The sequence below is a fragment of the Salmo trutta genome, chromosome 8 (assembly GCF_901001165.1).
Source record: "Salmo trutta chromosome 8, fSalTru1.1, whole genome shotgun sequence".
Taxonomy (NCBI): Eukaryota; Metazoa; Chordata; class Actinopteri; order Salmoniformes; family Salmonidae; genus Salmo; species Salmo trutta.
This window is the reverse complement of record NC_042964.1, coordinates 22,102,376-22,126,681: the sequence shown is the minus strand read 5'-3', so window position 1 is coordinate 22,126,681 and position 24,306 is coordinate 22,102,376. Positions and strand designations below refer to the sequence as shown.

General features: G+C 40.7%; 2 protein-coding genes across 3 annotated transcripts; one reads left to right on the top strand and one right to left on the bottom strand.

Moving 5' to 3' along the window:
- Nucleotides 1-477: 477 nt before the first annotated feature.
- On the bottom strand, nt 478-11,793 carry LOC115198482 (zinc finger protein 853-like). The gene is made up of 2 exons (XM_029760452.1): nt 11,504-11,793; nt 478-1,512 (listed from the first exon to the last, which is right to left on the bottom strand). The coding sequence occupies exons 1-2, from the start codon at nt 11,667-11,669 to the stop codon at nt 530-532; spliced, it is 1,149 nt and encodes a 382-aa protein (XP_029616312.1). The 5' UTR covers nt 11,670-11,793; the 3' UTR covers nt 478-529.
- Nucleotides 11,794-18,450: 6,657 nt separating this feature from the next.
- LOC115198487 (natural killer cell receptor 2B4-like) lies at nt 18,451-23,830 on the top strand. 2 transcript variants are annotated; one of them, XM_029760460.1, is made up of 7 exons: nt 18,451-18,768; nt 20,782-21,084; nt 21,321-21,590; nt 21,763-21,870; nt 22,076-22,134; nt 22,219-22,296; nt 22,426-23,830. In XM_029760460.1, exons 1-7 carry the CDS (start codon nt 18,696-18,698, stop codon nt 22,429-22,431), a joined length of 897 nt encoding a protein of 298 aa, XP_029616320.1. In that variant the 5' UTR covers nt 18,451-18,695; the 3' UTR covers nt 22,432-23,830. The 2 variants fall into 2 exon arrangements, with proteins under 2 accessions (XP_029616320.1, XP_029616319.1); XM_029760459.1 differs by lacking the exon at nt 22,426-23,830 and having other exon boundaries at nt 22,219-22,407.
- Nucleotides 23,831-24,306: the final 476 nt, after the last annotated feature.

Below are 24,306 nucleotides of genomic sequence, written 5' to 3'. Positions count from 1 at the left end.
TGTACTGCAAAGGGGTATACTAGCCACCGTGCTTCTACATCTGCATTGCTTGCTGTTTGGGGTTTTAGGCTGGGTTTCTGTATAGCACTTTGACATCTACTGAAAAAAAACTGCTTTACAAATATATTTGATTTGATTAGTATAGCCCTCAGATCTGTTAGATTCCCATTATACAGTGTACTACTGTTTGATCATTACCTCATCATTCAAATCATATCAAACTTTATTTGTATTTTACCTTTATTTAACTAGGCAAGTCAGTTAAGAACAAATTCTTATTTTCAATGACGGCCTAGGAACAGTGGGTTAACTGCCTTGTTCAGGGGCAGAACGACAGATTTGTACCTTTTCAGCTCGGGGATTCGAATTTACATAGACTTTACAAAAGTAAATGAATCACACATCTATTTATCTGTAACGCAGAACATGAATGATCCAGAGTTGCTTTGCTTTCCTAGGAGTGTTATACACATCCTGTTTTTTTATTCCCATCTTCTGACAGATGTCTTTGTCCTAATTGTCTTTCCTTTCAGTTTTCATCCTGTTTTCTTTCTTTGTGGACTTTATGCACATGCTTCAGCAGATACGCCTTATGAGTGAATCTTAAACCACAGACTGCACAGCCATGTTGTTTCACTCCTTTGTGAGTGAGTGTATGAGTGGTTAGGTTCCCCTTGAGACGGAAGCTTTTCCCACAGTCACCACAGCTAAATGGTTTCTCTCCTGTGTGAGTCAGTATATGCCTCCTTAGGTCGCCCTTCTGACTGAAGCTTTTCCCACAGTCACCACAGCTAAACGGTTTCTCTCCTGTGTGAGTCAGTATATGCCTCCTTAGGTCCCCCTTCTGATTGAAGCTTTTACTGCAAAAATTACAGCTAAATGGTTTCTCTCCTGTGTGAGTCAGCATATGTCTTCTTAGGTCCCCCTTCTGAATAAAGCACTTCCCACAGTCACCACAGCTAAATGGTGTCCCTCCTGTGTGAATACTCATGTGCATGGACAGATTTCCTTTTTGTTTGAATGTCTTGCCATAAAAGGGGAAGTTGCAGGGTTTCCCCATTGGTGGGGTTGGAGCCAATGGTGGGCTGGGATCCAATGGTGGGCTGCTGTCAAGTCCTACTGGGTTGCTGCTTATGGCTGAGCTGTGGATGGAGGCATTGTTCTGATTATCTGGAGGGTCACAGGAAATTTCAAAACCCTTTAGGTGGGTCACAGTGGCAAAAGGTTCAGGATCCACTTGTTTAGAGTCAATATCTATGTGCTCCACAATCTGGGTTTTAGGAAGAGTCAAGGACCAAAGTGGGTCCTCCTGATCACATTCACTTTTCACACAGGAAGGAGTGAATTTGAACTCTATGATATCAGGCTCCAGCCCTTGAATCTGCTCTTCCTCTATAATCTGTGTGGGCTTTGGGCCCTCCTGCCCCAAACTGGGATTCCACTCCTGCTCACAGTGCTGCTGCTCAGGGGGAACCTCCTCTTCAGATCCAGCAAGAGAGAGAGGCAGGGAGCCTGGAGGGAAGGAGAGGAAGAGCAGAATGAAATAGAACACTTGAATCATACAGGTGAATTATAGATCTCTATGATCTATACAGCCATTAGACGTGCCTGAGGGCAGATAGCTAGGGCCAGCTTCTAGACCGAGATTGTATCTTAGTCTAGCAGTATAACACTAGCCCAGCATGCAACTTATTTACCGACCTGTATCTGTGCATGTTTGATGACGCTCAAACGGTACTTCCATTGTCAGCGGACGGGAATGCGTCGCCGAGTGGTATGAATAAGGAATTTATTATAAAGGATTTCCTTTAGTAAGTTACTATTTTTTAAATTATTTATCATGAGTGTCTATTTACATTGTCAAGTTGTAATATTGTCTGTTTTACCTATGAGGGGATTCGATTATCTGGCCCAGGTTACACCGATGGGAGGAGTGGGTGAAAAATTGCATTCGTTTTGGAACCGGGCTGCCTCCCGGCTGTGAGCCAGAGCCAGGTGCCCCGTTCAAAGTAGTGATGTGCAGTTCGCAAACGATTCCTTATTTTTGAACGACTCTTTTTACCTACTCGAGAGTCATGATTCGTTTTTCTGAGTAACTCGTTCATTTTAGTCGTTCGTTTGACCTGCTGGGCAATGAACTCTACAGCAGGATTAATACGCGCTCCTCTAGTGACGTGTTTACAACAACAACTGTATGGAATATATGCGCGCTGGCAAAATAGATCGTGCTGCAGGCAGCATAGAGAATAAAAAAAATACATGTTTAGAACTGATAATTGTTCGCATGGTGCAATAATTAATGCAATTAATTGATCATTGAATGTTATGATGGACACAGCTTTGTTGAACCAAAACACACACAGCCTTTCCTCAACCAACTCGAACGCGAGAGTAAATCGTCTGGGGTTCTGCAGTCCACAAAAGACATTGTGCTTATCACCCTCGCGGCAGTCAAGCAATGCATTCCGCCAAGAGTTGTTCACAATCTAGTCCGGTTGCGGCCACAACTAGACCTATCATATTGTTATTTTTGTGTTTACATATTCCATTGGTCAGCGCAACATGTACTCACAATCTATTTGTTGGTCATTCTACCACTGATTTATCAATCACATCATGGCTTTTATTCATATATGTATAAAAGCCTCATTCATAAAAGGCCAAAAGCCAAAACGCGTTGGTTCTACTTTTAGCAATAAAGATGCTTTTTCAAATGTAATTCCATTGTCCTTTAAGTGTTGCCGAATATCCTCTCTACCTCAGATTTCGACTTAATTCATGCATTTTGGTTGGAAAGTGAGGTAGCAGCAGTGATCCCTTCCCTTTGCATCACAGAGTGGTGCCCAGGAAATAATTCAATCCAATTATTAGACGTGAACATCCCACCTCCAATTCAAAACCAAACATGGATGTCAATGTTTGCGCAGGATGTGAAAACACGCTTCGTTCTACATCCTGTCTGCAGCAGCATGGTGCCCGTATTGCCAGGCTGATTAGCTAGGGCAAATAGGTGTGAAACACAGACAGGTGTGTTCACAAAGGAAGAACAACATGGAATCCATGTTTGGTTTTGATTTGGAGGTGGGGTGATAGCATCTAGGTACGTGCACAGATGGGGGTCTACCTCTGCCCGAGCACCTGCCCCTTTTCCCTCCTACTCGCCAAAAGCCCTTTTCGGTGGTGGTATAAAATATATTTTTTGGTACAGTTTTTGTCGTTGTTGTTCTGATCCCACTGCCCCCAAGTCACTGTGATGTCGTCAAGTTCGCCACCCCTACCCCGTCTGTTGGTCCGCCCTGTATGAAGCTGGGTTGTGCCTTTTCCCCCAGTCTGCTCTGTACGGCGATTGCGTGCGTACGGTACCCAAACATACATGGCTTGAAATACGGTCACCGGTCGAGTGTGTGTACCAAGCTTAGCTACATAGTTTAGCTACCAGAAGTGACATGACAACATTGAACAGGGAACCATCATATTTTTGTATAAAATATCTAATAATGAAAGACAAGGTTTGCTGTTTTGAATTTAGTCAAGTTAGTGTGGGAAAGGTGGAAAAACAATTGTTATCATCAACAATGATAAGCCACCAGGTACAGACAACCTTGATGGCAAACTATTGAGAATGGTAGCAGACTGTATTGCCACGCCTATTTGCTATAAATTTAACCAAAGCCTAAATGAGTGTGTCTACTGGCATGCAAGGAAGCTAAAGTGATTCCCAGGGGTGAAAGTAAGGCAGAACGGTCTGGTACGGAGTACTGGTAAAATAAATAGTGGGGGTACGCCATACCCATAAAACATGAGCCTATCACAATAATTAAACAGATTTTAAGAAAACTATAAGCTATTACACTATTATCACATTAGCATACACTACAGTTGGGAACGTGTGGTATGACAGTGAACAGCATGCAGCCAAAAACAGGCCTTTCACAATATTTCAAAAACAATGGCAGGAAAACACAGGTTGGAAAGCAAATGGCTCCTGCTGAAAATCAAAGACTAATCTGTCTGTAGGCTACAATGCAAAACAAGAGAGGCTTAGGCTTTTGGCATGAGCACATCGGCCATAGCTGGTGAGTGAGCTGCGCATCGTTGGGTGAGTCAGTGAAACTGGCGGTGGCGTGTATTCATAGATGCCAAGGGATGCCAGTCTTCCCCAAAATAATTACTAACAAAAAAACTAAACATGTATTTCATAATTTTCCTTGAATTCGCAAGAGGATGAATGTATCTCACCGGAGAAAGCATCCGCGTGAGGGGAAACAGCTCCCCTCTGTCTCTGTATATGTAGCCCATCTATCTGATGCTGTCTGGTCAAAAATAGTATGACATCGTCGCCGCCCGTAGCATTGAATGCAAAGGAAGCCAGCGAGCATTTGGCTTCCCTTGATAAAAAAAAGTATTAAATAATCACGAATCAAGCGTTGAGCTAAACCGAGTGAGCTCAACTGTGAATGGTCCTGGTGCACCAAACAAAAGTATCAAGGGAAGCCAGTTTGGATTTGGCTTCACACCAATCACATCACATCGAGTGCAAAACGTCATTGACAGAAAACTTGAATTGTTGTGTTGTTGTCCTCCTGTGGCTAACTAGCTAAAATTGCCCTATTCCTAAATGAGCCATGGATGGAGATAGGGATTTGGACTTGTGGTTTTACTTCATTTTTAGTACTGGACAATGATTATAACAGCGATTCTGATCCAACCATAAATTCATACATTGTGCCCCTGGCCTGAGAGGATGGAAGTTCAACATGTAGCTAGATGCAGTAGTCTAATGTTAACTAGCTGGCTCATCGTTGCCCATGAAAGGAAGTTAGGCTAGCGAGCAAACATTTTAGGCAGGTAGCCTAGGACAACAAAAACTAAAAGCGTGTACTGTATGACAGTCATTGACCGTTTCGTCAACATGAGAAAGGAGGATGGCATTGGCGTTTCTCTACAAGTAGGGTGAGTCAACATGTTTTTTCTACTTAAACACAAGCTCACACACGCACAAACACACACACAGTATGAGACAAAGAATTAGGTGATTTGATGATATTAAAATGTTGACTTTGAAATGGTGCTGGAATAGTGGAGGCAGCTCCTGTTTTCTTTGCGACTTGCTGTAACTCTCTTTGGTTCTAAATCAATAGTTTAGTAGTCTGAAAATGTAGTAAACATCAACTTGTTTGACAATATTGTAGGTCATCTAACTGTTTGTTACATGCAATATGCTTTGTGGACTTCACCGAACAGAGGGTGCTCTCTGGATATGTGAATATACAGGACCCTGTCTTTCAAAGATAATTCGTAAAATCCAAATAGCTCCACAGATGTTCTTTGTAAAGGGTTTAAACACTGTTCCCTATGCTTGTTCAATGAACCATAAACAATTAATGAATATGCAGACTCTGAAAAACACCAAAAGAAAGATGCCCAGGGTCCCTGCTCATCTGCGTGAATGTGCTTTAGACATGCTGTAAGGATACATGAGGGCTGCAGATGTGGCCAGGGCAATAAATTGCAATGTCCGTTCTATGATACTCCTAAGACAGCGCTACAGGGAGAAAGGACGGACAGCTGATCGTCCTCGCAGTGGCAGACCATGTGTAACAACACCTGCACAGGATCGGTACATCCGAACATCACACTTGCGGGACAGGTACAGGATGGCAACAACAACTGCCCGAGTTACACCAGGAAAACACAATCCCTCCATCAGTGCTCAGACTGTCCGCAATAGGCTGAGAGAGGCTGGACTGAGGGCTTGTAGGCATGTTGTAAGGCAGGTCCTCACCAGACATCACCGGCAACGTCGCCTATGGGCACAAACCCACCGTCGCTGGACCAGACAGGACTGGCAAAAAGTGCTCTTCACTGACGAGTCGCGGTTTTGTCTCACCAGTGATGATGGTCGGATTCGCGTTTATCGTTGAAGGAATGAGCGTTACACCGAGGCCTGTACTCTGGAGTGGGATCGATTTGGAGGTGGAGGGTACGTCATGGTCTGGGGCGGTGTGTCACAACATCATCGGACTGAGCTGGTTGTCATTGCAGGCAATCTCAAAGCTGTGCGTCACAGGGAAGACATCCTTCTCCCTCATGTGGTACCCTTCCTGCACGCTCATCCTGACATGACCCTCCAGCATGACAATGCCACCAGCCATACTGCTTGTTCTGTGCGTGATTTCCTGCAAGACAGAAACATCAGTGTTCTGCCATGGCCAGCGAAGAGCCCGGATCTCAATCCCATTGAGCACGTCTGGGACCTGTTGGATCAGAGGGTGAGGGCTAGGGCCACTCCCCCCAGAAATGTCCGGGAACTTGTAGGTGCCTTGGTGGAAGAGTGGGGTAACATCTCACAGCAAGAACTGGCAAATCTGGTGCAGTCCATGAGTTTAAATGGTACCTCATTCAGTTGATGGTGATTTTCTATATAATACAACATTAACAGATTATAGAGCAAACAACACAATTATCACAACACATAGGTTGTAATATGGTTGTTTTTATTCTGTCTTGGCTTCCCCAGGGTTGTACCCATGGATAACTACTGGAAACTGGATATCATTTTTAGGACTATAATTTACTGCTCATAATGTAGCCTACAATATGTGTCTCCACACACCTAAGTCTAGGCTAATGATGGATTCAAGAAAAGGTTGTTTTGTTTATCTCAGATTCTCAATTCGTCAGTGTCAAAGTAGCCTGTAATTTCAATAATTTGTGTGGTATTAAAAAACATTCTGCCAAAGTCTCCAGTCATGTAAAATTACGTAGAATTGCATGAAATGCATTTATAAAAGGCCACATTTTTCCAGGTCCCTAGGCTACTAAAAATGGTCCCATTTGTGCGACTTCTGTAAGTGCCTCTACTATAATTTTTTAAATAATAATCTCAGAGCTTCTCGGGTCATCCCACTCTTGCGCTCACTTTTTGTTCTGGCGCCTCCCGATTTACAAATTAAGCACTGAACACCGGTAGTCTAGACTCTAGCTATATACAAAAATATCCACACAAGCTACTAGCCACATAGCCAGCCAGCCATATATCATGATTAAGAAGATAATGAATTTTAGGCTATATTATAAAATTATTTAAAGCTGCAATATGTAACTTTTTGGGCGATGCGCCCGAATTCACATAGAGATGTGAGTTATAGATGTCATTCTCATTGAACGCAGGTCTAAAAAGCGGTAGATCTGTTCTATGTGCGCTATTTTTATGCTTCCCGTTCTTTAAGTTTCATTCTTGCATCTTTTACTTTCAGTTTTGTACACCAGCTTCAAACAGCTGAAAATACTATATTTTTGATTATGGAAAATATATTTCACAGCGGTTTAGATGGTACAATGATTCTCTACACTACACTTGCTTGTTTTGTCACATAAACTGAAATTAAGTGAACTATTAGAATTTTAGCAACCAGGAAATGGAGGGGTGATTTCTGCATAGTACACCATTAAGAGCATTGAAGATAAATCACAATCTGTTCAAGCTAATAATTAATTGCACACACCTGGTGTCCCAGGTCTAAATCAGTCCCTGATTAGAGGGGAACAATGGGAAAAAATGCAGTGGAGCTGGCCTCGAGGTCCAGAGTTGAGTTTGAGGGGCCTATAGTATGCCAACATACTCGAGTATAGCTTTTTCTATTATGAAGGAGAAAACATTTCTAAAAACATGTTTTTGCTTTTTCATGATGGGGTATTGTGTGTAGACTGATGAGGGGAAAAACAATTTCATCCATTTTAGAATCAGACTGTAACATAACTTGTGAAAAAGTGAAGGGGTCTGAATACTTTCCAAATGCACTATACTAGTAATACATTTCTTGTTTAAGAAACATTACAAAGCATGCTCATCCGTTTTTTTGTGTGTGATTTGCTGTGTAATTATGTCTGAAAAAAATACTGTGGCTGGTAAGAAATCGGAGTGGCTGGTAGATTTTTCATCTACCTGAAACAGTAGCTGGTGGACCAAAAAGTTAGTTTCCCACTCTGCCTCCAACGTGGGAAAAGCATTGCCAAACAGGTGCAGACATAGGTCGGTAAATAAGTCACACGGTGAGCTAGTTTTATACTGCTAGACCGAAATACAATCAACATACAATGTCGATCTAGAAGCGGGACTAAGTTGCACCCCTGCCTATATCCCATTTCAATCAGCTTTTCCTGACAAAGACAACTTTTTTTATCATGCACGGTCAAAGTTACAGTAGATAACTGTTTTTAAACCCTCAAGTTGAGCTCTTATTTTTGCTCAAAGCCCAAAGTGGTTTATTCAACAACCTTTCTCCAATCGATGGGCATTTGGTAGTCTGATTTATCAGGTTGTAATACAAAATTAATTGGTATATTCAGCCTGAAGCTAATGAATGCAAAATCTTGTAAATGTTCCTTACAAGCCAGAATGTTGAATACAATTAAATCTGAACTTATTCTACTGGTGGCCTGTGGGGTTGTCCTTCAGCCGCTTGAAATTTAAGATAAAATATCCACAGGAGAGTATTGTTTACCTGACTTTTTAGAGTGCCGGTACTAAAGTTGACATTTCTATCACCTGGCACATGCTCAAAACCATGTGAATACCTGCTGATTTCAGTTAGTATGCATGCATAAATCGCACGCACTGTGTTTGCTCATGACCGAAGACACGTGCACAAGATGGAAGTACATGCACGCAATGCATGCATACTAACTGAAGTCAGCAGGTGTTTACATGGTTTTGTGCATGTGTGATAGAAATGCCAACTTCAGTATCGGCACTATAAACAGTCGGGTAAACAATACTTTCTTGTGGATATTTTGTCAACAATTTTGACCATCTTAAGGACCAACACCACGGACAACCGGTAGAGTAAATTCAAATATAAATGTATTAAACATTCTGGGGCAAAGCTTCCTGCCATCCAGGACCTCTATACCAGGCGGTGTCAGAGGAAGGCATTTAAAATTGTCAAAGACTCCAGCCACCCTAGTCATAGACTGCTCTCTCTGCTACCGCACGGCAAGCGGTACCGAAGCGCCAAGTCTAGGTCCAAGAGGCTTCTAAACAGCTTCTACCGCCAAGCCATAAGACTCCTGAACATCTAATCAGATGGCTACCCAGACTATTTGCATTGACCCCCCCCCCCCCCCCCCATTTCATACCGCTGCTACTCTCTGTTGTTATCATCTATGCAGTCACTTTAATAACTCTACATGTACATATTACCTCAATTACCTCAACTAACCGGTGCCCCTGCACATTGACTCTGTACCCCTGTATATAGTCTCGCTATTGTTATTTTACTGCTGCTCTTTAATTACTTGTTACTTTTATTTCTTATTCGTATTATTATTTTTATGCATTGTTGGTTAGGGGCTTGTAAGTAAGCACTTGTAAGTAAGCACCTGTTGTATTCGGCTCATGTGACTAATACAATTTCATTTGTAACGCCTTGATCAGACCGACAGCCTCATTGCATCAATGCTGCGTAATAAATTCGGCAGTCAAACTTTTTTCATTATGTAATCCAAATATTTTTGTGCATGTGTGTGCAACAAAAGTTAAGCATTCACCTTTTGCCACTCTCTGTCAAATCTACGCATACAGCGTAGATACAAAATAAAGAATGCACTGCACCTGCTTCTGCAACGCAATGCTGCAAGGCAAACACAGCGTTCCATTGAAAATGAATGTACTTCCGGTGTACCAAAACGCAATCAAGTTGTCGGTCTGATCGAGGCGTGAGGAATATTTACATGATTTGGCAGTCATTTGTTTCTGCCGGTATATACCAACTAATTGTGTATAACAGCCTGATTAATCAGACTAGGCATTTGGAATATGTTAGAAAATGACAGGTCCAATCAGCATCCTCTCAGAAATAATGGGTGGGTTTAGGACAAAATCCCACTTCGCCAAACACTGAGGGGATTTGATTAATATGGCCCGGCTGCCCGGGTGGACGGACTTTGCAACGGGTGAAAAGTGATTGCGTTAGTTTTGGAACCGGGCTGCCTCCCTGCTGTGGCCAAAGGAGAAGTAGGCTCAAAACAAAAGTGAAGTAGGTTAAACACATGGAGTAATGAATAGGATTCAGTGTTTTCACATGTAAACGTGATTGCCTTTGATAAAAACGCTTTATCTGCCGTCCACATGAAAACTAGTTAGAAAACTCTAAAACATATTTTACGAAAAAAAAGAGATGTATGTTTCTGGACGATGCATCACGCCGCATTGTTGACAATATGACTGAGCGGCGCAATTACTGTTCGATTTGAGCAGGGTTCCCCTCCCTCACCGGCTTCGCCGGGCGCCGAAGACGTGGATGTTGATTAAGGCAGCCCCCCCGCACCTCTCTGATTCAGAGGGGTTGGGTTAAATGCGGAAGAGACATTTCAGTTGAAGGCATTCAGTTGTACAACTGACTTGGTATCCCCCTTTCCCATAGCCCGGTGCAACCTAGGCCAACTTAATCAAACAGTGCTTTGAACTAGGCCGGTGATCCAATCGCCGACAAGTTAGTTTAGAAAAATGGCCCTCCACCACCAGGCTAGTTATTCTTGGGTGAATCTAAAAAAGTATTTATTTGAATACAGGTTTTTCTGGTGACATAAGTTACACATAATATCGTCAGAGGGTGGAGGGGGACCTGTATCAGTGATCTTGACCTGATAGAGACAGATCACCTGCATAGATGGAGCACCTTATGTACTCACCTATGGATATAACTGGTTATAACTAGGTATAAGCGTGTACAAAACTACCTTAGATATATGCTAAGTTGCGGTCAAAACAATTCATGAAAGTGAATAAATACTTTGTAGAACTGAAATTACAGAATCCAGCTACACTCTGAATGTACACGTGTTGCATTGGTGTGTATTCTCTGATTTATTTTATACAATTTCTATAATATCCTACAATATTCTATATGTGCAACTTGATATGATATTGTGGGTGCTTTACCATTTGGTTTGAAGTGACAGAGGATTTTGTCATGTTTTGATACCACTCCCATTGTTTCACTTACAGCAATGCTAATGCTGGCAGTGGGGTAGTGCATAAATAAAAATTAAGCCATATATTATTAGAATTGTTTTTTTTTGGGGGGGGGGGGTCTACTGCAGTGGTTTTCACCACAAACATGACCAAATGTGTATTTAAACGTTCTGAAAACGAAATGATACTATTATAAATAATGTGGATTGCACTTTGGAAAAAAGCTGCGCAAAGGAAACTTATTTTCGTTTTACAGAATATGCAAATGAACTGTAATTTTGATCAAATCAGTGTTTTAGTCAAGTTTGTTTTCAGATAACATTAATTACATGTCTAGTTATGTTTTATAAGACATAATTAGATGTTTTTGCTATGATTGATTTTTCCCCCAAAAAAATTCCTGGGATCAAACTATGTTGGTAGCTTTAGGGGTTAAAAAACAATGAAATTGTGATTACTAATATGTTAAACAGTTGATTAATTGAGTATAACTATAGCTATCTATCAGTGTATCTACATACGAACCTATTTTACATAGTTTTATCTCCTGTGTGATCCGCAGCATTCTCCGTAGCCGATCATTTTCCTCCTGGTACTCCGCTACCGTTTTCTCAACTGCCCCGACAATCTCCACAACAGCCGCCGTTAAACGCTCATTTAAAAACACATGCAACAACTGTAGTTTAGACATTTTTTGTCGAATTATAGTTGTGCAGCCTATTCCGTTCAGCCAGGGGATCTTATTTTCTCCACATAAGCAATGGAAAATAAAGTCTTCTACAATCCTACTTCCGTGTTAGTCTTTTTTTGTACTCCTTGGTTCTGGTGGGTGGCGAACGCAGAAACATACAACAGCGCCGCCAGCTGGATGGGGGTTTATTACTTTACAAGGCAGCCTACAGACCAGAAGTAAATGGAAACGATAACTAAACTACATTAGTCGTGGCCAAAAGTTTTGAGAATGACACAGATATTAATTTCCACAAAGTTTGCTGCTTCAGTGTCTTTAGATATTTTTGTCAGATGTTACTATGGAATACTGATGTATAATTACAAGAATTTCATAAGTGTCAAAGGCTTTTATTGACAATTACACGAAGTTGATGCAAAGAGTCCATAGTTGCAGTGTTGACCCTTCTTTTTCAAGACCTGTGCAATCTGCCCTGGCATGCTGTCAATTAACTTCTGGGCCACATCCTGACTGATGGCAGCCCATTCTTGCATAATCAATGCTTGGAGTTTGTCAACATTTGTGGGTTTTTGTTTGTCCACCCGTCTCTTGAGGCTTGACCATACGTTTTCAATGGGATTAAGGTCTGGGGAGTTTCCTAGCCATGGACCCAAAATATTGATGTTTTGTTCCCCGGGCCACTTAGTTATCACTTTTGCCTTATGGCAAGGTGCTCCATCATGCTGGAAAAGGCATTGTTCGTCACCAAACTGTTCCTGGATTGTTGGGAGAAGTTGCTCTCGGAGGATGTGTTGGTACCATGCTTTATTCATGCCTGTGTTCTTAGCCAAAATTGTGAGTGATCGCACTCCCTTGGCTGAGAAGCAACCCCATACATGAATGGTCTCAGGATGCTTTACTGTTGGCATGACACAGGACTGATGGTAACGCTCACCTTGTCTTCTCCGGACAAGCTTTTTTCCGGATTCCCCAAACAATCGGAAAGGGGATTCATCAGAGAAAATGACTTTACCCCAGTCCCCAGCAGTCCAATCCCAGTACCTTTAGCAGAATAATAGTCTGTCCCTGATGTTTTTCCTGGAGAGAAGTGGCTTCTTTGCTGCCCTTCTTGACACTAGGCCATCCTCCAAATGTCTTTGCCTCACTATGCATGCAGATGCACTCACACCTGCCTGCTGCCATTCCTGAGCAAGCTCTGTACTGGTGGTGCCCCGATCCCGCAGCTGAATTAACATTAGGAGACGGTCCTGGTGCTTGCTGGACTTTCTTGGGCGCCCTGAAGCCTTCTTCACAACAATTGAACCGCTCTCCTTGAAGATCCGATAAATGGTTGATTTAGGTGCAATCTTACTGGCAGCAATATCCTTGCCTGTGAAGCCCTTTTTGTGCGAGCCCTTTTTGACAGCACATGTTTCCTTGCAGGTAACAATGGTTGACAGAGGAAGAACAATGATTCCAAGCACCACCCTCCATTTGAAGCTTCCAGTCTGTTATTCGAACACAATCAGCATGACAGAGTGATCTCCAGCCTTGTCCTCATCAACACTCACACCTGTGTTAACAAGATAATCACTGACATTTACATTTTAGTCATTTAGCAGACGCTCTTATCCAGAGCGACTTACAGTAGTGAATGCATACATTTCATACAATTTCATACTTTTTTTTCTGTGCTGGCCCCCCGTGGGAATCAAACCCACAACCCTGGCGTTGCAAACACCATGATCTACCAACTGAGCTACATGATGTCAGCTGGTCCTTTTGTGGCAGGGCTGAAATGCAGTGGAAATGTTTTTGGGGGATTCAGTTCATTTGCATGGCAAAGAGGGACTTTGCAAATAATTGCAATTCATCTGATCACTCTTCATAACATTCTGGAGTATTTGCAGATTGTCATCATACAAACTGAGGCGGCAGACTTTGAGAAAATTAATATTTGTGTCATTCTCAAAACCTTTGTCCACGACTGTACACAAACAGTGTTTAACATAAGTATAGGATGATGTGGGAGAATCAATTCTTCATCAGGAGTCAACTGTATATCGTTACCCTATACAAGATTAAATCAATACCATTAATAAGCGGCATTAGATCAAAATTCATGAGAAATACTATTGGCCAAATGGGATGGAGATCTTTTCTGAAAATGATACGTTTTAATGGATCAATAACGCCAGTCTGAGCATTCTCTTATCACCCTGAGAGACATTCCAAAGCAAATAATCAGAAATTCCTGTTTCTACTTACCTGAAGAAATGTACATGCTTTGAACAGCTGGCCTGTGAGCTTCCAACAATACTCTGTACTGTTTGATCGTTACATCATCATACATATAATACTTTATTTACAAAGAACATTTTACAAAGGTAAATCCATCACACATCTATTCCAGTTGCTTTGCTTGCCTATGGACGTTTCACATATAACGTGGATAAGGGTGCCAAATGGACTTGGATGATACAAAATATACAGTATGTGAAAGCGCCCTAAGAGTGTTGTCCACATCCTGCCTTTTTTCACCACAGCTAATTACTTTCTCTCCTGTGTGAAACCTCATGTTCCTGGAGAGATGTCCTTTTTGTTCGAAGGTCTTGCCACAAAAGAGGCAGGCGCAGGATTCCCCACCATGACAGAGTCGAACTTGGGCCTTCAGTTTACAAGTGGAGTTGTAGCGTCTTTTGCCGAAGTGGCATTCACTGGGTCTCTTCTTGGGGAGAATCACATGCCTCTGGAGGTCAGATTTCACCACATTCACTTTAGTGGTGAGTTTTTCTAGATGTGGTGTTGGGTTTAGAAGATTGTTCCCCCAATGGTGGGTTGAGATCCAATGGTGGGCTGGGATCCAATGGTGGGCTGCTGTCAAGTCCTACTGGGTCGCTGCTTACGGCGGAGTTGTGGTTGGAAACATTGTCTGGAGGGTCACAGGGAGTAGCATGAGTCACAAGGTGTGAGATCCACTGGTTTAGTCTCTCTGTTCTCCACAATCTGGGTTTGGGGAAGAGTCAAGGACAAAAGTAGGTCCTCCTGATCACATTCAGTTTTCACACAGTAATAATACAAATCGAAGAGCACTTGAAGATGCTCTTCCCCCTAACTGGTCCTGAGTTCCTCATATTCCTGTTTAATCTGTGTGGGCTTTGGGTCCTCCTGCCCCAGACAGGGGCTCCACTCTTGCTCACAGTGCTGCTGCTCAGGGGCACCTCTTCTTCAGAAACAGGGAAAGAGAGCTGCGTGGAGTTTGGAGGATAGGCGAGGAGGAGCAGAGGTTACCTTAGTCTGATTAATTAGACTGTAATACACAATTTCATTGGTATATACAGCCTGAAACATTGGAGTGCAAAATGGTGTAAATGTTCCTTACAAGCCAGAATGTTGAATAGAATGACATTTGAACTTACTCTACCGGTTGTTTGTGCGGTTTGTCCTTCAGCCACTCTAAATTTGAGAGAAAATATCCACAGGAAAGTATTGTTTACCTGACATTTTAGAGAGTCGGTAGGTACAGTGCCTTCAGAATGTATTCATACCCATTTGACTTATTCCACATTTTGTTGTGTTACAGTCTGAATTGAAAATTGATTAAATGTATCTGTTTTCTCACCGATCTACACACAATAACCCATAATGACAAAGTGAAAACATGTTTTTAGAACTGTTTGTAAATCTATTGAAAATGAAATATAGAAACATCTAATTTCCATAAGTAAATGAGTCAATACATGTTAGAATCACCTTTGGCAATGATGTCACACCAGCCTTCGCTTTGGCTCCCCCTCCTGTCCAGCTCAGGCGTTCGGCCTCGCCCGCTTTCTAGCTGCTGCCGAACCTGCTGCTGGCAAACGCCCTTCACTCATCAACCCCGGACTTGTCTTGTCATCATTACACACACCTGGTTCCAATTCCCACTCTATCACTGTATATATACTCCCTCTGTAATTTGTCTTTGTCGGTCATTGTAAATGCTGCTTTTTTTCCCTAAGAGGAATCTTGCCTACATTTTCCCTGAGTACTTTATTATTTTTGCACTTTGGGTTTTGTCCCGCTTTTATACAGTGTTTTAATAAATTCCCTCGTTCTAAACCTGCAACTGCCTCCTGCCTACTCCTCTCTACGCTTGTGACAAGTAATTACAGCTGTGAGTCTTTCTGGGAAAGTCTCTAAGGGCTTTGCACACCTGGATTGTACAATATTTGTACATTTTATTTTAAATTCTTCAAGCTCTGTCAAGTTGTTTGTTGAATATTACTAGACAGCCATTTTCAAGTCTTACTATAGATTTTCAAGACGATTTCTGTAAAAACTGTTGCTAGGCCACTCAGGAACATTCAATGTTATCTTGGTAAGCAACTCCAATGTATATTTGGCCTTGTGTTTTAGGTTATTGTCCTGCTGAAAGGTGAATTTGTCTCCCAGTGTCTGTTGGAAAGCAGACTGAACCAGGTTTTCCTCTAGGGTTTTGCCTGTCCTTCGCTCTATTTCGTTTCTTTTTAATCTAAAACTCCCTAGTCTTTGCCGATGACAAGCATACCCATAAAAATGATGCAGCCACCACCATGCTTGAAAATATAAAGAGTGTTACTCTGATGTGTTGAGTTGGATTTGCCTTATTGCAGATGTGCATATTTTGGAATATTTTTATTCTTCCTTTTCACTCTGTAATTTAGGTTAGTGTTGTGGAGTAACTACAATGTTGATCCATCCTCAGTTTTCTCCTATTATAGCCATAAAACTGTTTTAAAGTCACCATTGGCCTCATGGTGAAATCTCTGAGCGGTTTCCTTCCTCTCCGGCAACTGAGTTAGGAAGGACACCTGTATCTTTGTAGAACCTGGGTGTGTTGATACACCTTAAACATTTGTAAAACATTTTTTTTTTTAAATACAAACTTACATTGGAGTTGCTTCTCCTCCCTTAAAAAAAACAGCTGATCCAAAATAAAATCCAGTCTACTCTGAGGTCAAGACAGGGAATGCCACAGGTAAGACCCATTTAACAGGTTGGCAGTCAGTCAAATCTAAATTTGTGATTTTGGCGTTTTGATGAAGAAGCATAATATGCAATGAACTAATTCCTTAAGTTGTTGACTGGAAATTTCAACAACCAAAAAATAGCAGCAACTGGGCCTGTTGATGTGACCTATGCTGAGGTTGACCTTAAACAGAAGGCCAAAGCCAAGAAGACAGGTAAGACTGGACATCCATCCCCCCATATTCCCCCTATCATAACCTCACACCTCTTTGACCCCATATTGACTAGCTGTATATTATTCTGTATATAACTGTTATATTACTGTGTTATCCTGAGCCCTTAAAGAAACTGCAACCCTACCTGAGGCAGATTCAGTCTATTCTCAATGAAGCCTGGAATATCCCCGGTAAGAATAATAGCCATATGCTATTGATATTTAATATGGTACTAATAAGGAACTAATGCTCTGATATCAAAGTATAATGTATTTATTTAAAGTATGTATCTTTGTTTGATTCTTAAGAGTTTGTTTGACTGCATGTCCTAAACAACTTTGTGTGGTGACATGTTGCATGTCCTTGAGGGAGGGAGGTAGGGAGGGATGGATGGCTGGAGGGAGGCAGGGACACCATCAAAGGAGGAGCAGATGGAACCCTTTAACATGGATTATGCATGTTCAATGCACGCAAACACACACCCAGCCATGCATACACACTAAAACTCAATACAATCGTGTACATTAAGGATTTTTTTTATTGATTTACTTACCAACAAATATATTTAGTTAAGGTTTAATAGTGTATTAATGTAACAGCTTTGTTTAATTATATGGTGTAATAATGATGGATCTTATCTGCAGCTACAGAAATTGTCTACTTGTCGTGTATTGAATTATATTGTTTTGTTGTAAATGTATTAAAATGTATTATATTTGATTTATTATGTCTGTCGTTCAGATGATAGAATAACATATTTGTATATGAATTTCCAAAATATTGTAAGTATTATTCATGTTTTCTTCTAATAGCCTGTACTTTTACAATATCTTTGCATTGTACTTCCTTAATAAACTGTCTTTTACCCACCAGATGGAATTAGTGCTTTCTTACAGTAAATGGATATTGTCATCAACTTTTCCATACAACCTAATTTGGTCCTTTTAGCCTAGTATAGATAATATGCTCCACAATGTGTGATTTAAAGGAACATTCTGCTATTGACTTAATCATATGTACCCATTGAATCTTGAATATAACATAAATGCACCATGAGCAAAGTTCAAAAGCCGTACCCCATCAGCTGAAGACCCATTGAGATTTTCAGAACGACTTTTGGGGGAAGAGTGTGCCTGAAAATAACAGTTCTTCTCAGTTTAATGATGTGATATACTCTGCTGGAGTTCTGAGGAGCTGGTTGGTACTGGTACTGTATCACTTCCTCTCAAAAAGTGTTTCATGTCCCTCAGCCACACTGACCTATGAGAATGCGGAATAAGTCATGCAAACACTTCTGCAGGCATATGAAGCCAAGATGAAACTGCAGACACTGTTATGACATTTTTGCTCTCTCTCCCCTCTGTCTTTCTTCCTCGCTGTCTCTGTCTCAATATCGTTCTGTCTTTCTCTCTTTAGTCCCGAGCCCCCTATCTCCCTATTTCTCTGAAAGATTGAGTGGTCTGCCCATAAAGTAACAAAGCTACCGGTATCTGTGAAACACCACGACCATTAACCACACAACCAGCAGCAGCTAGGAAACATGCTCCAAAACCACCACCATCAGACTGATCAACACAGTGACAGACCCCAAACACACCCACACCTCATCTTCTAACGCTCAAGCTGAGTGAAGGGTTATTTTCAGAGAGCAACAATAGAATGTGACTTCCTTTTCAACTAACTTACAGTAGTAATTAAATAGAACAATAGCCCTCAAAAGCAAGTCTCTTATCTTTCTCCTCTCTCCTCTTTCTTCTCTGTGTGTTTTGGTTAGTCAACTGCTAGCTATCAGTGCCAGTGATAAGAACATACAGCCAGAGGAAACAGTCAACGCCTTAAAGAGATGTCTGGTGGTCCGTTCTTCTTCTTCTCCAAACACGGAACACTACTTCTCCTAGTCTCCATCTTCCACTATGGTAAGTTTTGTAACTATTTTTATTTATTTGAACATTTTAAACACAATACAACTGCAATACAACCATCAATGAGGATGACACTTGTTTAAAAACATATCCCCATTGCGGTCCTCTTGAAAATATATGAAAACAAAAATATACACAAGATAACATGAAAACAAAACATATCTCAAATACATCTTATCAATAGGGAGGAAACCGTAAAAGGAATAAAATAGATTACCAAGTAACGTTCATTGAAACAATTAGACTTAAGCAGTTTTGAAGCATTTTACCCATAAACCATGTCTTAAGGTTTATCTTAAAACTCCCTAGCTTATTGATAGATTTTATATGGTTGGTACACCATTTCATTCCTCTGTACCTGTGTTAAGGAAAGTGCTTTTTCCAGCCATGCTACTATAGAGCTGTGGTCTCATATTGGCAACACTGGCTCTGGTGTGATGGCTATGAGAGTCTAATGAAACTGGGGGAAAGGTCATGTATCACTTTAAAACCATCAACAGTTTAATCTGCTCCACCATCAGATCAACTGGAAGCCAGTTCAGTTCCCTGAAATGATTAGGACCAACGTGCGTCTCTATGGCTGAGCTTGAGTATAATTGTCATTAGTTTGTTTTGGGCCGTTTGAAGTTTGTCCTTCAGATTTTTTGTTACGCTTCTGCACCATGAGATACAAGCATAGTGGCACTGTATCAGAGATGTTGCCAGGGTCCTCAAAGTGTCTCTATCCAGGAACTTTGTCCTGGAGTGAACACCCCTGATGGCCTTCAGAGCCACAAGTTCGCATGTCATGTGTTGGTCCAGTTCACATCCCAATGTATGTAACAGAGCATTTTTCCTTCATCGCTACACCATTGAACTTGACCGAGAAGTTGGAGAGTTTTTCACTTTGTGTTTGGAACCAAACAGGATACATTCTGTCTTGCCTAAATGGATAAACACTTACTGACTTTAGTCAGTTAGCTGCTTAGGGTCTTTTCAACGGTCTCCTTATTCTAATGTGAAACGAAGAGGGAAGAATCATCCCCAAACAGGATCTATTGCATGTGCTTGCTTGCATGATAAAGAAAGGAAAACCGTTTCTTTCTCTAACTTCGTTGTTGGTCTTTACATGGTGTGTGTTGCCAGTAGAATGCCTAGTCATCAGTGATTGGTTGGATATCTCGAAGTGTTTGCTTTATTAATGTGTGATAACACCTACACAATACCTATATTCAGGAACATATCATGATGAAGTGATTCTGCTGTTTTGAATGAGTTCCAATGGTGTGGTTGAGTCAGCAGCTGTTGCAGTACTTCTAGAACCCAACAGATCTTACGACCCTGTGCCTAATGGCTGTCACTCATTAAACTTAAGGCGATATGGGACTGTATCAAATTATTGTTTCTATTACATAACATTGTCAGACTAGGATAACTGCAGATATGTCTTAAATACTTCAATGAACTGTAACTGTATTTTTGTCTTAATTCATGACTGACATTTGTTTTGTAAGGGTTAATAAAACATTACTTCAGACTGATATGTAATTATAATGTTGCATGCATTTCTGGTGAATAATTACACAGTAAACGGTGGGATTTGTACTTGTGAGCTGAGGAGAGGTTATCAGATCCACCTCCACTTCTCTTTTCCTGTCATCTCATCCTGTTCTACTGAATGTGGGGGAGGATGGGACTTTAATGAAGTCAAAAAGGACCCACACACTCAGATACATAAAGACATAATGTGAAAATATGAAAAGTGCCACGTACAGCATAAATGAAACCTGGAAATGTGCTATATAAAACCAAATCCATTATTGATTAGGCAAGACTCTGCATTGCAGTTTATTATTGTGTAATTACTCACGTAGGCACACTGTAACAAGTATTACAGTGTAACAATGAGTAATTACAAAACTTGCTACATCGTACTTATATGAATAAATACACAGTAATAAGATCACTGTAATATAGTGTGCAACCATTGATTGATGTCAGAATAACGTGTGTATTTGTGTGTTTTAGGTGTAGGTGTTCCTCTGATCATCAACAAGAGAGTTGGGGACTCCGTGGAGCTGCTGGCAGACTTAGAGAGGGGACATTTCAAATCCTTGGTGTGGAAGTATATGGGAAAGGATATTGCAGAATTCAACTCAGAAGTTGTATATTCACCTGGATCCCAGTTTGAGGGGAGATTAAAGATGAACACCAAAAACTTCAGTTTAACAGTCAGAGAACTGACACTGCAAGACTCAGGGGATTTTCTACTTACAGGTGAAGGGGACAAAGGTCAGATTGGCAGTAAGACCATCACTCTGAAGGTCCACGGTAGGCTGTTGTCACCATTTTTGCATCCTATTTTGATATCATTGTTATTTATATCCATAACGATGGCTGATGATCTTTAAACTATAACACAGCTTTTGTGGTTATATACTGACCTTACTCACCATGCTTTGTTAAATATCCATCACATTTTCAAGTCTTTCTCCTGGTGGTATGGCTGTGGTGGGATTCATTTAGAAGACTGATTATGAGTCTCTGTCTCTCTCCTGGTTGGTTAGAGCCTATATCCAAGGTGGCGATCCAGACAGACATCAAGCTATTGGCCAACCACTCCTGTACGGTACAGCTGGTGTGCAACGTGTCCTGCTACCCCAACATTACCTACACCTGGGAGAGAGACAATGAGATGTACGGGGACGCCCAGCAGATTTACTTCTCTCTCACACCAGCAGAGTTAAACATCAGCGTAAAGTGCAACGCCTCCAACCTAGTCAGTTGGAAAACTGCCTCTACGACAGTAAAGTGTATTAATGACACAACCACCCCAGGTACCTAGATATCATGATAATCCCTTCCATACACTTTCAGTGTGCTTATATGCTTATGTTGTCAAATATAATATGTAATGCATGTGATTACATTGGATGTATATGATATAGAGCCATTTAGTCTTTATCATATTGTATAGTCTAATCATGTGTGTTGTACATTATGTGACAGGACTGGTGTGGTTTACCATCTACATCGGAGTATCAGTAGGAGGAGCTGTGGTGATGATCCTCACTGTAGCAGTGGCAGTGTGCTACTGCAGGGGCCGAAGTAACACAGGTATGTACAGCTTAGGGGCCTCAGCTATACTTAAAGTGACATTTCAGGTTGTTCTAGAAGTATTCTTCAGCTGATATGATTTTTGGGGGGGATTTGCTAGAAATGAGAAAAAGAGTGAGACCCCTCATTAATTCCTGGGTATGTTTGTTGATATCCTGTATAAAATGTTTCTGATTGGTTGATATTTTGTTCTTATAAAACACAGCAGATCAAACTGATAACGCAATATATGCTGATATTATGGACAACACAAGAATTAGAGATGTAAGTATGTATTGTCGTTATTATGTATCTGAATGTGTGGAAGCTGTATGTACTGTATTGTAATGGGCTGTATTTTGATTCCAGACAAGATCAAATAGTCAGGTATACCCAATATCCATCTATGAAACTGTCAATGATCTGGTTATCCCAAGATTGAACAAGGTAAGATATAAATGGTCATAATGGTAAAATGTCTGTGGTTGAATGGAAGACTATGTAGTCTACTTTGAGATTAGTCACTACCTTTCTTGATGCTGAAATAGTTTCTTCTTGATTATCTGTCACATGTAGCTGTAGACTCTGTATGACAAGATTACATTTGGACTTCCAGAAGACACCCTCCTCTCCCTACCAGAAAGTACTGTGAGCTGAACAGGATGTGGTCATAGGCTGGGCCTTCCATAGATATGTAACCCTCTGCATCCTCTGCATCTTACACGTGTATATTCTGTAGATAGGCCTAGATGTTACTGTTAAATTTCATTACAACCTACACTATTTGCTTTATTTCCTTCTCCCTTTGATGATTGTCATATATACAGTATGTCATAAGGCCTTATACCTTTCTTTGAAGGCCTAGATACAATTAGAAGATTCGGTAATGTGTAATAGGCTGTAGAAGGCGTGGTGATCAGACAAGCCCATATGTCGAATTTCTATTTTCTAGATTAAAGAAAATAGTTTTAGTTAATAGTATGACATTGATTAGTGAGGTTGATTTATGCCTGTGAATAGAAAGTGTACTCTTTTTTGCGTTAGGATTATGTGCTCGCCAGGCATCAATGAAGTTGTAATCAGAGAGTATTTGCTGAGGAGCCTTGGTTGCGTTTTGATTGTAGATGGTCTTATTTGATTTGTCCGCATGTCCAAAATGGCATTCATGTCTGTCCCAATAACCAGATGGAATTCAGTTCATTCTAAAAAAATATGCTGTTCAGAGAAAAACAAATGATTCTACCTTATTTGCATACCTTGAGTGCCTTGCATTTAGAGTGAATTGTAATTACCACTCACGACTGTATTTGTTAGCGACAGAGACACGATTGTTGTATTGAATGGTTTTCAGTACTGTAGCCTTCACCAAGTGAATGTCTAAGTGGATATGTTATCTTTAAAATTTAACTCATTATGACAACACATTACATATATCATAAAGCCCCTGAGGGCCTAGTTATACCCTAACACACTGGTCTGAAACTCCTGGTTTAGTCAAATTATGCCGGCTTGCAAAGGGATGTGTCATTTCTATTGGAATCCAGCCAAAGTTAGGATATCCAACAATTTAAACTTCCAGTTACACACAACCTGCATTCAGAATGATTGCTGGGGTAGAGAAGATTGATTATTGAGACTATCTAAATCATATGAACTGGAACAAACATATCAGTAATGTGTGAAATAAGTCCAACTAGTAACAGATAGGATTAGTTTAGAAAGATCTATGTTATCTATGTTTGTGTAGCATAAGATTAATCAACCAATCATAGTACATACAAATACACAGGTATTGAAACAAACTATTCTGAAAATCAACCTGCAAGAGATCATGCTGGAATAATGATAATGATGATGATTGGTGTTGTTCTGAGTTGTTTTGAGCAAAGATTCCTTTTGTATTTTACTCAACAAGCTTGTTCAAATACAACTGACTTCAAGCAGAGTTTGTTGATTAAAGATTCTAACACTTTGGCTCAAATTTTTGTCATTTTTAAGTCCACTCAACTTGCATAATAACGCTAAATAAGCAATTGGTTAAGTTTGACTTTTTCCAGTGCAAAGTGTATGAAATTAAAAGGCTGAGGAACTTCACATTAGGTAATTTGTTTGTCATAGTTGAGGGGTCATGGTTTGCTCTCTTCAAATTTAGCAGTGTGGGTTTGTGAAGGAAGGCACTGTGTGAAGCTGTCTTTTCCCACCTTGATCAGAGAGAGTCACATAGAGAATTGGTTGTAATTCATATCGCAAAAACCTGGGCTGATGAGTACACATGAAAAATTGTGCAGGGATTTCTGTCCTTTTCAGAGAGAAGAATGACAATGTTCTTTCAGCATACATTTTCTGTAGTTACATTTACATTACATTTAAGTCATTTAGCAGACGCTCTTATCCAGAGCGACTTACAAATAGTTCACTTATTCATTTCTCTTTTACATTCGATCGATCACTACTTTC